Raw genomic sequence first — 14,357 nt, forward strand, 5'->3', positions numbered from 1 at the left:
ACCAGCGTTATTTACATTACTCACTTGAGTCTCTTGACCTTTTTTATTTAAATAATACAGTTAAATTTTCTCACGAACTTCTCGGGTCTTTTTCAAGCTTTGCTTGTTGATTGCTACAATTTCTGTTTAAATATTTGTTCTCGTTTACTTGTTTACTTGTCTGGCCGACTTTGACACTCTTGTGTAAACAAGTGAAAACTTTGACCAAGGTTAGTGTCAAATTACCATGGGCAATTATCTATTAAATTGCTTGAGAACAAGTGGCTTGCCCATTAAATTCAGTTTACAATTATGTATTTATTTGCAGACATAAATTATTTTCCATTATTTCGTGGTCTTTAAAGTTTATTGACAGTTGGGTAAAGTTTGCATTTATTTATTCACTTATCTCATTTGTTACCATTTAATTTGTTTCCGATGCTGTCAGTTTTTTTTAGTTTACATAAGCAGACCTTTCCGGAAAGATTCAATTTGCGATTTTATAGTGTATAATTTTAATTATGTTATGGTAATTTATGAGGCTCATGCATTATAGTTTTTATGTTATTTTATTTCCTTTTATTTGGCCTCAAAATTCAATCACTTCTCCTCCGTAAATTCTTCCACATCACACACTCCTTTGATCACATCTCGCAGCTTTTCTTCAGCTTCGTCGAGCAGCCATAGAAAACACCCAAAGTTTTTCCAATTAGTTTAATGCATCATTTTGTCATTTCGGCAGCCAGCCAAGGATGCTGCACACATTATTTTCATAAATGCACAGCATATATATTTTGTTTAGACAAGTGCAAGCCAAGATTCTAACCACTTCATAACACTGCGGACAAAATGTCTTCACATGCATATATTTTCTTCTTTAGGTCTTGCTTTGTTTTTTTTTTTTTTTTTTTTTTGCGTTTTCATAAACAAGAAATACTGCAACAAGAACGCCGAAGAAATATTTCGCTGCCAAAGTTTATTTTACTTTCGGCTTTGTTTCTTTTTATGTTTTCATTTTTCTTCAGTTGGCTTTTCCTATTTTGTGGCGTAGACAAAACGGCGGCGAGCACGTTTCCGGTTGCGAACGGCACCGGAATTATAACAACTTGTAAATGAATGGCAAAATTTGATTACTGACGATGTCAGAAGTCAAAATGAGAATTGCAAAACTAGTTAATTTGAATAGAAACCGAATAGGCGAAAATAGAACATTAGAAAATTCAGATGGGGAGATAGATAGTTATGGAGATGCACCATATTCATGAATTTGAAAAATATACTTTCAAAATATCAAAGACGAATAAAGCAATTTATCTTTTTAACACTTGAGAATATTTACATATTTTTGAGATATGAAAAAACTGGAAAAATCAATAACTAAAATGCAAAAATGATACATATTATTTTTCTTTGTAAAACCGTTCTTGAAAAATGTTTTGTATTGTTAATATTATATTTATTATTTTTTTTTGATAGCTATTAAATTTATATCACGAAAATACCAAAGGCAATAAAAAAAATTCATTCAAATTTAGGCTCCATTAAAATGTATTTCGTCGCACTGCCTCTGTATCGAATTGTGTCTTTATCTCCCCATCCAAACTGACTTTAGGCACGCGAACTTCACTTACGTTTACTCCCACTCTAGAAAGGCGACGTAAACTGGATTTTTAGCGCGACGCACACTTTCTGGCCACCCGGATTCGCTGCCAAAACCGTAACCGAAATCGTAACCGAACCGCACGTGGCGACTGACAAGCGGCAACTGAACTGAACTGAACTGAACTCAACCGCAGCTGGAGAATCGACGACGGCCAAAACGCACTCGGAGTGAGTCCGAAAAAGCAGTGGAACGAGTGGAAATGGCTGCTTGCCGGCGAAAGAGCGGAGCAAAACAAAGAGCGCGTTGAGTGGCTCCGGTTGAGTGAAAGAGAAGAGAGTGAACTCAACAGGTTGTTCAGCTGGTCATTTAACCTCGTAATTTGCGCTTTTCCTCTGTGGGTCACACGGGGCGTATGTGCAATATGGCTCACTCGGTGCGTATGTGTAATGTGGCTCAAGCTTGCCGACAAATCGCCGACAATTTGTTTTTGGAACATAGTTGCTGTGTCCTCTACAGGACTTGGATTGCCAGTTGGTTTTGTCTTTGCCCCTGGCTGCGGCATTTCACAGTGCGTATACGTAATTCAGCCTTGGCTTTGCGGACAGACGATTTGTGTCAGAGGGAGCGAGTTCCTCTGAGTGCAAAGTTTGGCCATAACTCTGTATTTTTATGGTCAGTCTGGGGTTCTTAGGTTCAAAGGCTTGGGAACTGAAGGGCTTGTCATTATTATTAAATATTAAACATAGCACTAGAGATAGCGGAAAAGTAACTCGATAAAAAGTAAGATATTTTTTATTTTTGCTTAAAATCAGGTGAAAAAATATTTATTCTGCATAATCAATAACGAGTTAAAATTGTTATACACTCCACCAAAAATTTAATTGAACTGCTAAAAAATATAAAACATTTTTGGCTTTGACCAACGGCTTACTTTAAATCAATGTGGGAGATGGTATTGAAAACAGTCTCTGATAATTTTTGATTATTCTCCAAAGCATCTAATGGTGTAACTTTTATTGGCTCAGCCACCTCAACACTTTTTTGAGAAGATACGCTCTCAACAATAACCTCGTTATTGGATTCATCAACTGGCTGAAGAGCTGGCGGAACAACCTCATCAATTTGCAAATCGCCCTCTGAATATTTCTGTGAGACAGTTTTGAAATCTAATTCGACATCCAAATCGGAATCAGCAACTGCTGTAAATAAAGTTATGAGAAGTCTTCGGCATGCTCTTTTTTCCTCCATATCACTGTTTCCACGCATGTTGGTTATGACATTATGGACAGATTCCTTCATTCTCCTAAGCTCTAGATTCATCATTTCGATGCTAACCAGACTGGCTCGCGATTTCTCCAGGGCAATGGCGATGCGATTACCAAGATCCACATGTTCGCGACGCATATTGGCAGCATTTTCCCGTAGACAATTCAGAAACATTGTGCGTACAGAAACACTCATACCCATGTTCATTTTAAATGTAAAAAAATATACAGATTTTATTTCAGATAATTTTACGAGAATATTTATGTCTGATTGGATTTCAGATGGTTACTATACAAATAAATTATGTTGACAAATGAAAGGAGAGCATAAAGAGGAAATTCAATGCCTGCTTGGGAGGACAACTACAATTAGATGATTGACATCAATTATAATAATTATCTGGGTAAGCCGATTAGTTGGCTAATGAACTAAATATTATGACAATTTGCCATCCCATCCTAGAGGCGACAAATCAATGTCACTAAAATCATATCATTATCATCATTATCCGTTAAAGTGCTTCGCGCCCCCACGTGAACTTAACTTTTATGGCAGATTATTTTGCTGCTCAGCGTTGCATTCATAATTGATTGTCCTGTGGGCAAACGTGTCCTTCGCCTGCGTCCCCTCGCAGGATAAGCACTTAAGCTAAATGAAGGCAGATGGCTTAATTTTCATTTGAGTTGCCGGCAAAGGGATTCCTAAGCCGCTCTGCCAATCCCTTAATCTTCATCCGTTCTGTTTAATTTTTAAATGTGCAAAAGCGAGCGAAAAAATGCTTGGTAATTGGTCAAAGCTCTTGATTCCGGCCAAGAGCAAAGGACTTCATTTTTAATGAGAAGCAAATACGTTTTGTCCTAATTGGATTAATTGGCCATCCTGCGGGTCTCGAACAACTTGCGGTCTAGGTCAAAGTCAGTTTGATGAGGGCTTTCTTTGAGTGTCAAACTTTTGCATTGTTAGCATTAAAAAGGTAAACTTTGGAGATAACTTTCTGTGAGAAATTAAAACGTTTATCGGAATGGAAAATCTCAGAAAAATATGATTATCAAAATAAAGTCCTTCGGAGTTAACACTTCAAAGGTTTTTTTGTTACCTTCACATTTAAACTAAAATAGTATTTGGCCAGGTGACCAATTTAAAAGCCAACATCATGCCTACAACAATATTAATTTTGCAAGAGTCGGTAAAAGCTGTATTCACTTAAGATAACGCCTCGTTAGGTTTCTCTTTACAAAACCTAAATCATATTCAACTACTTTAATAATTAAATCGAGCACAAACAGAATTTGAACTGAAATTTCCAACAAAATCACTTTAATTTTCCTTCCGTTTCCTTGCTGCGGAAAAGTTTTTTTCTCAGCTGTCAGCTGATAAATGCCGAATTCTATCAATTTGCCACTCAATCATTGCACTAACGTTGCTAAGCCGACTATGCAAATTGAAGTCAAGAGGCATTAAGTTCAATCCCAAAACTAAAACGCTACTCCATGACACAATTGTCAGGGTTTTATCGGCTTATGTCTATGCATGAGTGCAGACACTCACACCAATACACGCTCACGGTCACACAAATACAGAGCTCTTATCGCAAAAGAAAAAGCTTTGCCAATTTTCGGTTTTTTTTGGCTTCGAATTCATGCATGCACATATCAGAAAATACAACTTTTTTGATAGTCTGGATCAAGAGATGTGTAGTTATGCAGTTCTAGCATAATCTTTGCAGAAGAATTCAACCTAAGATCCGAAAAGCTTTTAAATCTAATATTTAATCTTCATGGCTTAAATCATATGCCCATATGCTTTACAATATTAATGTTTAAGAAATTTAGGGTAAAAATCAAAAATAAATAATTGAAGGCGGGTTGATGGATTGGCAGGAATATAGCCGTTAACTAAGGTTTTGGCACTCTCGAACTTCCCCATTGCCTTTCCTCTAAACTTTTGGAAATTGATGTGCGGTCGAAAGGTGATTTATTGCGGGTTTGAATGGAAAGGGTCTCCTTATTTCTCTGTCTGTGCTTGCTTATCAAATTTCGGTAAGGTTTCCATTCAGCGACACATATTCTGTTGAATTTTATGTAGTAATTCAATGAAGGCAACCTTTTTTTAGAATTTTCAGCATAATTGATGACAAATGCTGAGAGCTGAGAATGTTAAAGGTCACTGAAAAGGATATTGTGTTGGGTCAATAGGAATGAAGACAGTTTATAGTAAGTTGATTTAAAACAAAATCAATAAATAATAAATCTTTCTATGATAGATAAAGTTAAAAGCAAATGTTCAGTAAAAGGTAATCCATTATATACAATAAAAGAATATTTTCTTAATAAAAATAAAATACCTTTTAATCTGTTTTAAGAATGTTGTTTTTTCCAGCTTGGACTCACCTGAAAATAAAGCGAAAAAAAGAAAATAAATTAACATTTTCGTAGAAAAAAATCGTGTTCTTCGTCTTCCATTCACTATAATAAAAATTGATTGCGTAAACCATTTGACAGCTTTAATGGCGTTGAACAAAGTTAATAAGAAAGTACAACAAAGAAGGGGAAAATTCAAATTGAGCGCTCATCCCAATTCCTATTTTAATATAATAAAACGTAGAGATTGTTTTGGTAATGAATAAAAATGATTTCGATATCATAATCATGGCTTTAAACTTTTTCCCTTTTTTTTGTTCTATCTCTCGACAGACTTGAGCGACGCTTGCCAATTTCCCGAAGCCGTTGGACTCAACTATGCCAACTACTTAAAAAGTTCTTGGCTGCTACTTTCCCTTGAGGCATAACACCTATCAATTGCATCTGTCTTCTCACCCTCGAAGTCCTCCGAAGTCTCCGAAATTTTCCGCAAGGTTCGCCGTTGACTTTTCTCGCCCAACTACCACAAGTCAAACGCGAAAAGTTCGATTGCATTTTTGGCGGTTCTGCCACCTTCCGTCGCATGTGGCACGTTTCCTGGTGGCTTGCCACAGCATGACGCATACGCCACGTTGACTAATTAAACTAATCTCCTGACTCGATGGTTAGGCAAACACCTTGAGCTGAAATTATTCGAAATCCCCCAGGCATCCCGAGCACAGCACAAAAAATGTCTATATATATATATATATTTCACTTTATTTCTGCGGTTCAACTTTTGCTGTGATTTCAGTTTCGGCTCCTCTCATTTTTTCTACTTTTCCGCTTAGCAATTTAATTTTTGTGCTTCCCTTTCTTTATATTTTTTTCGTTGGCCTTCCCGCCGTGTTTGCGTAGCTGAAATTGTTTTCCATTTCAGGTTTCCCGCCCGCCCGCGGGGTCGGAAAAGTGGGTGCTGGCAGCTCGGTGGGGTTGGCTCGGATTCTGGATGGCCGGGAGTTCGCTTTTCCGACTCCCTGTTGGGTATCCATTTCAAGTGGCTCTGTAGCCACAACCTGTGCGATGATAACGAGTAAATGCTGCTCAGGGCATTGCGAATTGCATTGGGTTTCCCTCAAATTTATGCTTTTTTATTTGGGGCTCTTAAAAGTTGGAATGAGCTCGGTGACAGCGGGAGACAAAATATACGAGTATAGGTGGCCTAGCGTTTAAGATTTATTTTTGGGCATACTTTAATGTACGACTTCGTTGAATTAATTATATAACAAAATAATTTATAAAAAATGGCTATAATTTAAAAGGAGTTGAAAAACTTTAAGACCATTTAAATATTATAATTTTTATATACATAATTAAAATTAAAATAAAATTAAAAATAAAATCCATTTTTCTTGAAAATGGATTTTATTTTTAATTTTATTTTAATTATTTGGTAAGTCAATATAGTCTTATAATAAATAAGACATATTAATTTGTTTTAATTTTCTATCTGATGGGATTGTTAGTTCATTTGAATTTAAATCGAAAGTTAAGAAACTTCCCTTGTAGTAAATGAGCATAGCATGCAAATCGATTGGCGGTCACCGTTTTCCGCCAAAGACATCTCAAAGTTCTCTCTTTTTGCCATTTAGTTGAACTTGGCAAACTGACAACAGAGGTTCGTGGACCGCAGTAAACGTGACAAAAATGAAACCAATGGTGAGTTTAATGGATAGAACAGCAAAGATGTGTTCATTTAGTAATTTGAATGTTATGCACAGGTAATAATTGCGTCATTGGTACTACTGCTATATGCAATTACGATAGTGGGGTCACAAAGCAACCGTTTCTTCGGAAGACTTTCCAATCAATTAGAACCACCTCCAAAGAACGAAAAGTGCGAAGATTACAACGATATTTCCAAGTGGATGAACGAGCATCTAAAGCTAAATGTTCAAATGGAAAAAGCTCAAACAGATCTCAACTTACTACTTAGTGCACTCAACAGAAAAAAAACACCAAATGAATGCATTTTTGATGAGGAAACCACAATGCAGTTAATTTTTGATAATGTCAATGAAATCGGTAAAGAAAGCAGAACCCAACTACAGCTTTATAAGCCGAGCGGCGATCTTGAAAAGGATCTAAAAATGATTTTACCCGAATTAAAAAAAAAGTTAAAAAAGACTTTATTAGCTGTTGTGAAAGCTTGACGGACTCAATTCAAAAAATTAAAGATGAACTTGAGGAAAGTATTCAGAATATCTCGGAAGAATTAAAGAAAGTAGCTTCAGAAAACTCCAGAAAGAACGACGATCTACATAAGAAACTTACAGAAGTGGAGAGTCAAATAGAAGACATAAAATTACGATTGGAAACAATGCAAAAACAATTGGCTAATGATAACACTAAATGTTGTACTGAACTAAAAGGACATACTCTGGATTTGGAAAATAAGTTACAAAATACAAAAACGGAGGAAGAAAGCCAAGCAGAAGAGTTAGACAATCAACTTAAGGAACTAAAAGACAAGCAAAGAAATCAAAACAGTCTTACAAATAATCTTAAGAAAACAATTGAAGATCGTGGTGAAAATATCAAAGCAAATATTGAAATGTGCAACAAAAATTGCAAAAATGAAGATAATTCACAGGACAAGCAACTACTAGAAAAGCAAGTCGAAAACCTACAAAACCTTGTCGAAGATATTTCCAAAAAATTGGGCGAATTAGAAAGTCTTGGAGAGTCAAAACAATTGAACACTTCACTTCACAACTGCCAGGAAAATGCGGGAAACCTATTGGTAATTCAAATCCAGATTGGGGAATTAGTAAACCAGAAAAATGAAAATTGTGGTGACGAATCGCCAGATGTTTTTGAAAACTGTTCTTCAAGCAAAGAGCTAGATAGAAAAATCCAATTAGTAACTTTGGAAAGCGAACGTATAAGTGCAGAACTGAAAAAGTTTCCAAATTGTTGCCAGAGAATTGATGAACTAAGCCAGAAAGCAAATAACTTAAAAGCTTTGGTGATCAAAATGAACCAAGCCTTTAGAGAACTCATTGATGATAGCGAAGGTAAATTTAAAGACCTAAAAGATGGCATGAAAGAAAAATTTAAGAAATTGGGCGACATCGACAAAATGAAAAATAACGAAGCTCAACAATTTGAGAATCTTGAAAAAAGATTTAACAAAGCCAATACAAATGTGGAAATATTAAAAGAAAAACAAGCAGAATTTTTTAAACTAATTGAGAAAAGCAAACATTCAAAAAACTTACCAGATGAACTGGCAAAACTTAAAAGCGATTACGACGACTTCCGGCAAAAAGTTATAGAAAAACTAAAACGCTTTAAAGAAAAAAGACCAAAGGAAGCATCAAATGATTATAAGGATCGCGAAGATAAATTAGAAAAACTAAACGAAATTGTTCGCCAGGATATGGATAAATTAAAGCAAGCACTTATGCGCTATGACAAATTAGAACAACAAATCAAAGATAAGATAGAAAACCAAATCACGCCCTCAAATCGTATGGTTCAATGTAAAACAAAGTGCAAGGAGACAAGCAAGATTGACAGACTTATTGAGGAAATCGATGGCGCGGAAGAACTAGTTAAAATGAGGAGAGCGAAATCCACTCCCAAACCTACTTTAAAGCCAAAACCTACTTTAAAGCCGAAACCCAAACCAAGGCCAAAACCTAAAAAGAAAACAACTAAATCTGATGTTATATTAGGTCCCCCAGATTATTATACTACAGCAAGGACAAATCCTAAAAAGAAACCAGTTAAAGTTATATTAGGTACCCCATCTCTTGTTTATCCAGCAAGGCCAAAACCTAAAAAGAAATCAACTAAGTCTGATGTTATATTAGCTCCCCCAGATTATTATACTACAGCAAGGTCAAAACCTAAAAAGAAATCAAATTCTGAAGTTAGAATAGGTGGCGTAGATTATTATACTAATCGACCTTACAAAATCTTATAAAGTTTGTGTTTTCTCGAAAATGTAATTTGAACTTAAAAAATTAACTTATTAGGTATTTTCTTTACATTCGAATTTTTCTTGTATTGTACTAAAACATTAATGTTTAGCATAATAAATGCATTCTTTGAAAAATAAAATTTTTATTAAAATTTTAAGTCATGTCTTTTACTAAAATTTTCGCTGAGTTGAAAATTATGCAACTTCCCTCGACGCTTAATAAATTCAGCATGCAAATCGATTGGTGGCCACCGCTCTTCACCAGAGGTACCTGTATTATTATATAGTATACATCTCTCTCTTTGCTAGTTAGTTGAACTTGGCAAACCGGCGACAGAGGTCCATGGACCGCAGCAAACGTGACTAAAATGAAACCAAAGGTAAGTTTCCATCGATTGGACGGCAAAGATGTGTTTATTCAACAATGCGAATGTCATGCACAGAAATCGATTGCGTCACTACTGCCACTGCTATCTGCATTTACGGCAGTGGGTTTTCATCACACACGTGTCTACGAAAGTCTTTCTAATCAAATAAGTCGAACAACGGAGAACGAACAGTGCCAAGACTACAATGAAATAGTCAGCTGGATGGAAAAGCAGACGAGTCAAATTTCGAGTTTCAGCAATTTTCAAACCAATTTGAGTTTACTATTAAACTTCTTCAATGAAAGAAATTCTTTAAAGAAATGTTGCTTATATGATAAAAATTCACTAAACGTAATTATTGAACTTGTGAATTATATTGACGAGAGCACAGGAATATTAGAACCAACCGGTGAACTTGGAAAGGATCTGGAAAATATATTATCCAAGGTCAAGAATATTGTTGCCAGCAGATTTAAAGCTTGCTGTAAAAACTTGCAGGACTTGATTCAGAAACTTAAAGTTGAATTGAAAGATAGAGTTCAGGATCGTTTACAAATAGTAAAAGGGGAGGTGTCAAAAAACTTCAAAGAAAAAACGGACTTACAGGAAAAACTTAAGGTAATGGAGAATCAAATAGAAGACCTTAAACCGCGATTGGAAACTTTGAAAACTCAAACTGGTGGCCGTGTGGAAATCACCTTATGTTGTGCTGAACTTAAGGAAAAAATTCAGGATATGGACGATAAGATAAGGATAAAAGAATCGAAAAGAGAAGACCAAGCTCAAAAGCTCAACAACCAGCTTAAAGAGATAAAAGATAATCAACGGAATAATGATGATTTAACAACTTCAATTGAAAAAACTATAAGAAGTAGTGGTGATAAAACCAAAAACACTCTTGAAAAGTGCAATAGGATTTGTATGAATGAAAATAGATCGGATAAACTAAAATTAAGAAACGAGCAGGTACTAAATGAGAAAAAGAAATTAGAAAAATTGCATAAGCAAGTCGAACAACTTTTTAATGTATTAGTCGCGTCAAAAACTTCGGAACCGTCAACAAATTTAAATAAAACCCTTACTAACTGTCTTGAAAATTGTAAAAAGCTTACAAGTATTCAAATTCAGCTAAAATCGTTGTTAAAGGAAAAAATAGAAATGTGTGTTAAATGTTCCTCCAACAAAAAATTGAAAAATAACTTAGAAGCATTACTGGGGACTATGGAAGGTCTAAGCAAAGGGCTGAAAAAGACTCCCAATTGTGATCAAAAAATTGACGAACTTAGCCAGGAAGCGGATCAGTTACAGACTATGCTCAAAAATATAAACCAAACCTACAGTGATTTCCTTAAATTAAACACGAATAAGTTTAAGGAAATTAAGGATAAATTGGACGAAACGCTCAATAAGGTGGCAAATACTCATCAACCGAAATATATTGATGGTTTAAAAGAGCAAGTAGAGAATCTTAAGAAAAAGTTAGACAAACCCAAGTTAATAGTGAAAATCCTACAAGAAAAACAAGATGAGTTTTTAAACAACAAGAAGAGAAGCAATAAACAAAAAAACTTGTCTGATGAATTTAAAAATCTAAAAAATGATTTTGATGAGTTCAAAAACGATGTTTCCAGGCAGTTAAGTGATTTGAAAAGATTGAAAAACGGGCAATCAAGTTTTGGCAAGGTCCATCTCGAAGAACTAGAACAACTGAACAACGAAATTGGCAATAATCTGAAGAAAGCAAAAAAAAAAGTTATAGGAAACGATGAAGTTATAAAGCAGGTTAAAGATGAGATGGAAGAGCAAAAAACTAAAGCAAATCAAATGTTCACATGCCAAAAGAAGTGCAGCATTGTTAACAAGATGGATGATCTTATAGACCGTGTCGAGGACTTGGAGAAGAAGGTATATAAAATTATTATTATTTTTACCACTATATGATAATTTTGTAATTATGCTTTCAGAATGTGAAGCCAAAGAATCCTAAACTTATCTGAACGATAAAGTGGATTTAAAAATTATTTTTTCGTTATTAAAAATGAATGTAAAAACCGTTGCCACTGTTACATTTATTCTGGAAATGTTGTGTACCTACTTTTGGAGCTTCGAAAATTCATTAATTCGATTAATGGGAATCATTGCAAATTTATAATATTTGATGATTAATTGGGAAACATTTTTTATAAGCAATTCCTTAAAAATTTACCTGCACGTCAAGCTTCTCATTGAAAATATAATGCCCTCTGCAGGGTATAACAAGTGTAACATAGTTTTTAATTTTGTACAATAATTTTAAATTAGAAAATAATAAGATAGAATCGTAACTGATAACTCTAAGAACTTCCCTTAAGCAGTCTCCGCATTATTTGCCACTGCGCCTCATTTGAGATTATTATCAAATTCTATTGAAGTCAAACGATGATGATACAAACCGAGTGTGTGAAAATCGACAATGCCTTGGACATTTGCTCAACGATGGAGGACGATCTGCAAAAGTGTCTGGGGCTTGTGAGGTCGATGAACCAGAAGTACAATGCCCCAGGCCGCTACACCATTTTGATGGAACCCTTCAGCGAGGATTGTCCACTGTGCAGAACGGAATCCACGGAGTGGGACGCCTCCTCCTTGAAAACCATTGACTCCGAACTCGATATGCTGAGCCAACTTTACGGCGCCCGAAGTGCCCAAGAATTGGACGAGTCCTACGTGGATGTGCGCTATAAATTCATTAAATTAAAGCGCGATCTTGAGGGCATCATGACCCACACACAAAGGGTCATCGATTGTTCGGATCGCCAGGAGAGAATTTCCCATCAAATGCTGAAGAGCTCGCATAATTACAAAAGAAAATTGTGCGTTCACTAGGAATGCAAATTCCTGGAAAACTATTTCATCAAAGTCTAGAAGCGTGTGCAAATTGCAAATTGTGTCGACACTTGGCAGCTTTTTATTAAAAATTACTGTCACCATTAGCCGAGACGCTCGGAACTTTGGGCGGGACGAACTTTTTCAAAACTCATTTGGCCTGACATGAAAATGAGGCAAAGTTTTTTATCAGAGTCTCAGTTTTTTTCTTGTGTCGTCTCGCAACACAAGTTTTCCCTGACGTTAAGCACGACGATGGAGATGATGATGATGATGATGATGATGCTGATGATGGTAGGACAGGAAAAAGTCAGTTGCATGTTTATGAGGACGACAATGGGTAAATACAAATACGGACATGCGAGAGAATATGTTGGGGAAACATGAGAAATTGCCAGCGCAAAACTTGAGATAATGTAATGCAAAAGTGGCCCAGGACCAGACGCAACTTTTCCATAACGCTTCTTGTTTTTTTTGCTGTTTTGTTTTTGTTCCCCTCAACTTGGCTCTGTGTTTGTATAACGTAATATTTGTGAGCATTATTTTATTTTTTTGCCCCCACCTTTGGAGGAGAAGGGGAATCACCGCCGCCACTTCGTTAGAGGAACAAGTAGCCTGGACAAGGACCCCTTGCCGGTCAACTGGACAGCTGCAAGGACATAAAACAGCGAAGTTTTGCATATTTAAAGTAATATCAAGGGGGAAAACAAACTTTACTTTTTCATTATTACTCTTGTTTCTTTTTCGTGCTTTATTACCCCAGGGTTTTGGTCCATTGAATAGCGGCAGCAGGGGTAAAAAGGAGCTGAATGCGGTTCAAAAGGTGTTCATTGAGTGAATGCTGCGGTCAATCTTTGTGAGGAGACGCTCCAAATGCAAAAGTGGCTAGAGGCATGGATAAAGTTGGGGGAAATGAAGCAGGAGCGAAGTGCACGGTGCAGCTTGAACCCGGAATTATTCAACTTAATTTGGCTGGCTTCTAATCAAGCCAACACACAAAATTGGTTCATTATTTTGATCACTCTCCGAAGCATTCAGTCCACAAATTAACGAGCACCATTTTCCGCAGTTTTCTTTTGCTACATTATGACCCTCTTGAGTTTCACTTGTTTCCTGCTGAATAATTGAGGTGTATTGATTGTTGTCTTAATTAAAGCGTATTGGACTTTTAAAATTGATTTTATCTTATCTTGGGATTGTTGATAATTTATTACCTATTTTGTATAAATAACAAAAGATTTATTTTTGTTATTAGATGTTCAAGTTTTACTATTTGCACTCCAGGAAGTTTTCTCTATATAATCTTGTTTTGCAGCTCCTTTAGTTGTTTCTATTTGGCTTATAAATAAGCCTGCAATTCTTTAATATTTGTTGCCTCCGACTTAATACTGCTGACTTGTTATTTATATACTGCTTGTGCCCAATGGAGCCAGAGCAAACATTCGCCATTAAGCAGCGCTTTATGGGCCTACATCTCTGCATGGCCATCGATTGATATGAGTTGAGAATTTATTAGCACTTTAATGGCCCTGGCAACCGACCTGGCTTCAGAACGTAAAATAACATACTCGCAGCTGGATTCAAAATTCCCCATTCGGCATACGGAGTGCAGCAAAAGAGCTTTAAGCCTGCCCCAATACTATCAATTTGTGGACGACTCTTGGCTGCCCGAAAAGCCGACTTAGTGTGCTCTCTGGGAAACTAAAAATAGCTGGCCGAAATCAGAGTCTGAATAGTGCAGAACCGCCAAACTGTTTGGCACGCTTAACCGCAAATGGAGGCTGGATCCTAGCTTCCGGCAACCTCATACTCCGGCTAAGTGTATCCGGAATAGGCATTTGTTCAATACCAACATGAACCCTGATTTCGGTCTGTTCCGACCTCGAGAGCTCCACCTCGTACTTGTTTGCGTTGTGAAGGGCCATTTAGAAAAGATTTGCCAAACAAGT

General features: G+C 36.2%; 3 protein-coding genes across 4 annotated transcripts in view; 1 reads left to right on the forward strand and 2 right to left on the reverse strand.

Moving 5' to 3' along the window:
• Window positions 1-14,357, reverse strand: part of LOC108087448 (venom dipeptidyl peptidase 4) — a 76,407-nt gene that overhangs the window by 38,818 nt on the left and 23,232 nt on the right. Inside the window, exon 1 of one of the 2 annotated variants that reach the window (XM_017184804.2) lies at window positions 1,611-1,743. The exons of the other annotated variant lie outside the window; for it this stretch is intronic. The gene's annotated coding sequence lies outside the window, so the exon portion shown is untranslated. Of the gene's footprint in view, window positions 1-1,610; window positions 1,744-14,357 lie in introns of those variants that run through there. 2 annotated transcript variants of the gene reach the window in all.
• LOC108087457 lies at window positions 2,437-3,139 on the reverse strand. The gene is made up of 2 exons (XM_017184820.1): window positions 2,836-3,139; window positions 2,437-2,778 (listed from the first exon to the last, which is right to left on the reverse strand). Exons 1-2 carry the CDS (start codon window positions 3,053-3,055, stop codon window positions 2,510-2,512), a joined length of 489 nt encoding a protein of 162 aa, XP_017040309.1. The 5' UTR covers window positions 3,056-3,139; the 3' UTR covers window positions 2,437-2,509.
• On the forward strand, window positions 11,919-12,515 carry LOC108087458. The gene has a single exon (XM_017184821.2). It carries the CDS (start codon window positions 11,962-11,964, stop codon window positions 12,406-12,408), a length of 447 nt encoding a protein of 148 aa, XP_017040310.1. The 5' UTR covers window positions 11,919-11,961; the 3' UTR covers window positions 12,409-12,515.

This window comes from Drosophila ficusphila, unplaced genomic scaffold, assembly GCF_018152265.1.
Source record: "Drosophila ficusphila isolate 14025-0441.05 unplaced genomic scaffold, ASM1815226v1 contig_286, whole genome shotgun sequence".
NCBI lineage: Eukaryota > Metazoa > Arthropoda > Insecta > Diptera > Drosophilidae > Drosophila > Drosophila ficusphila.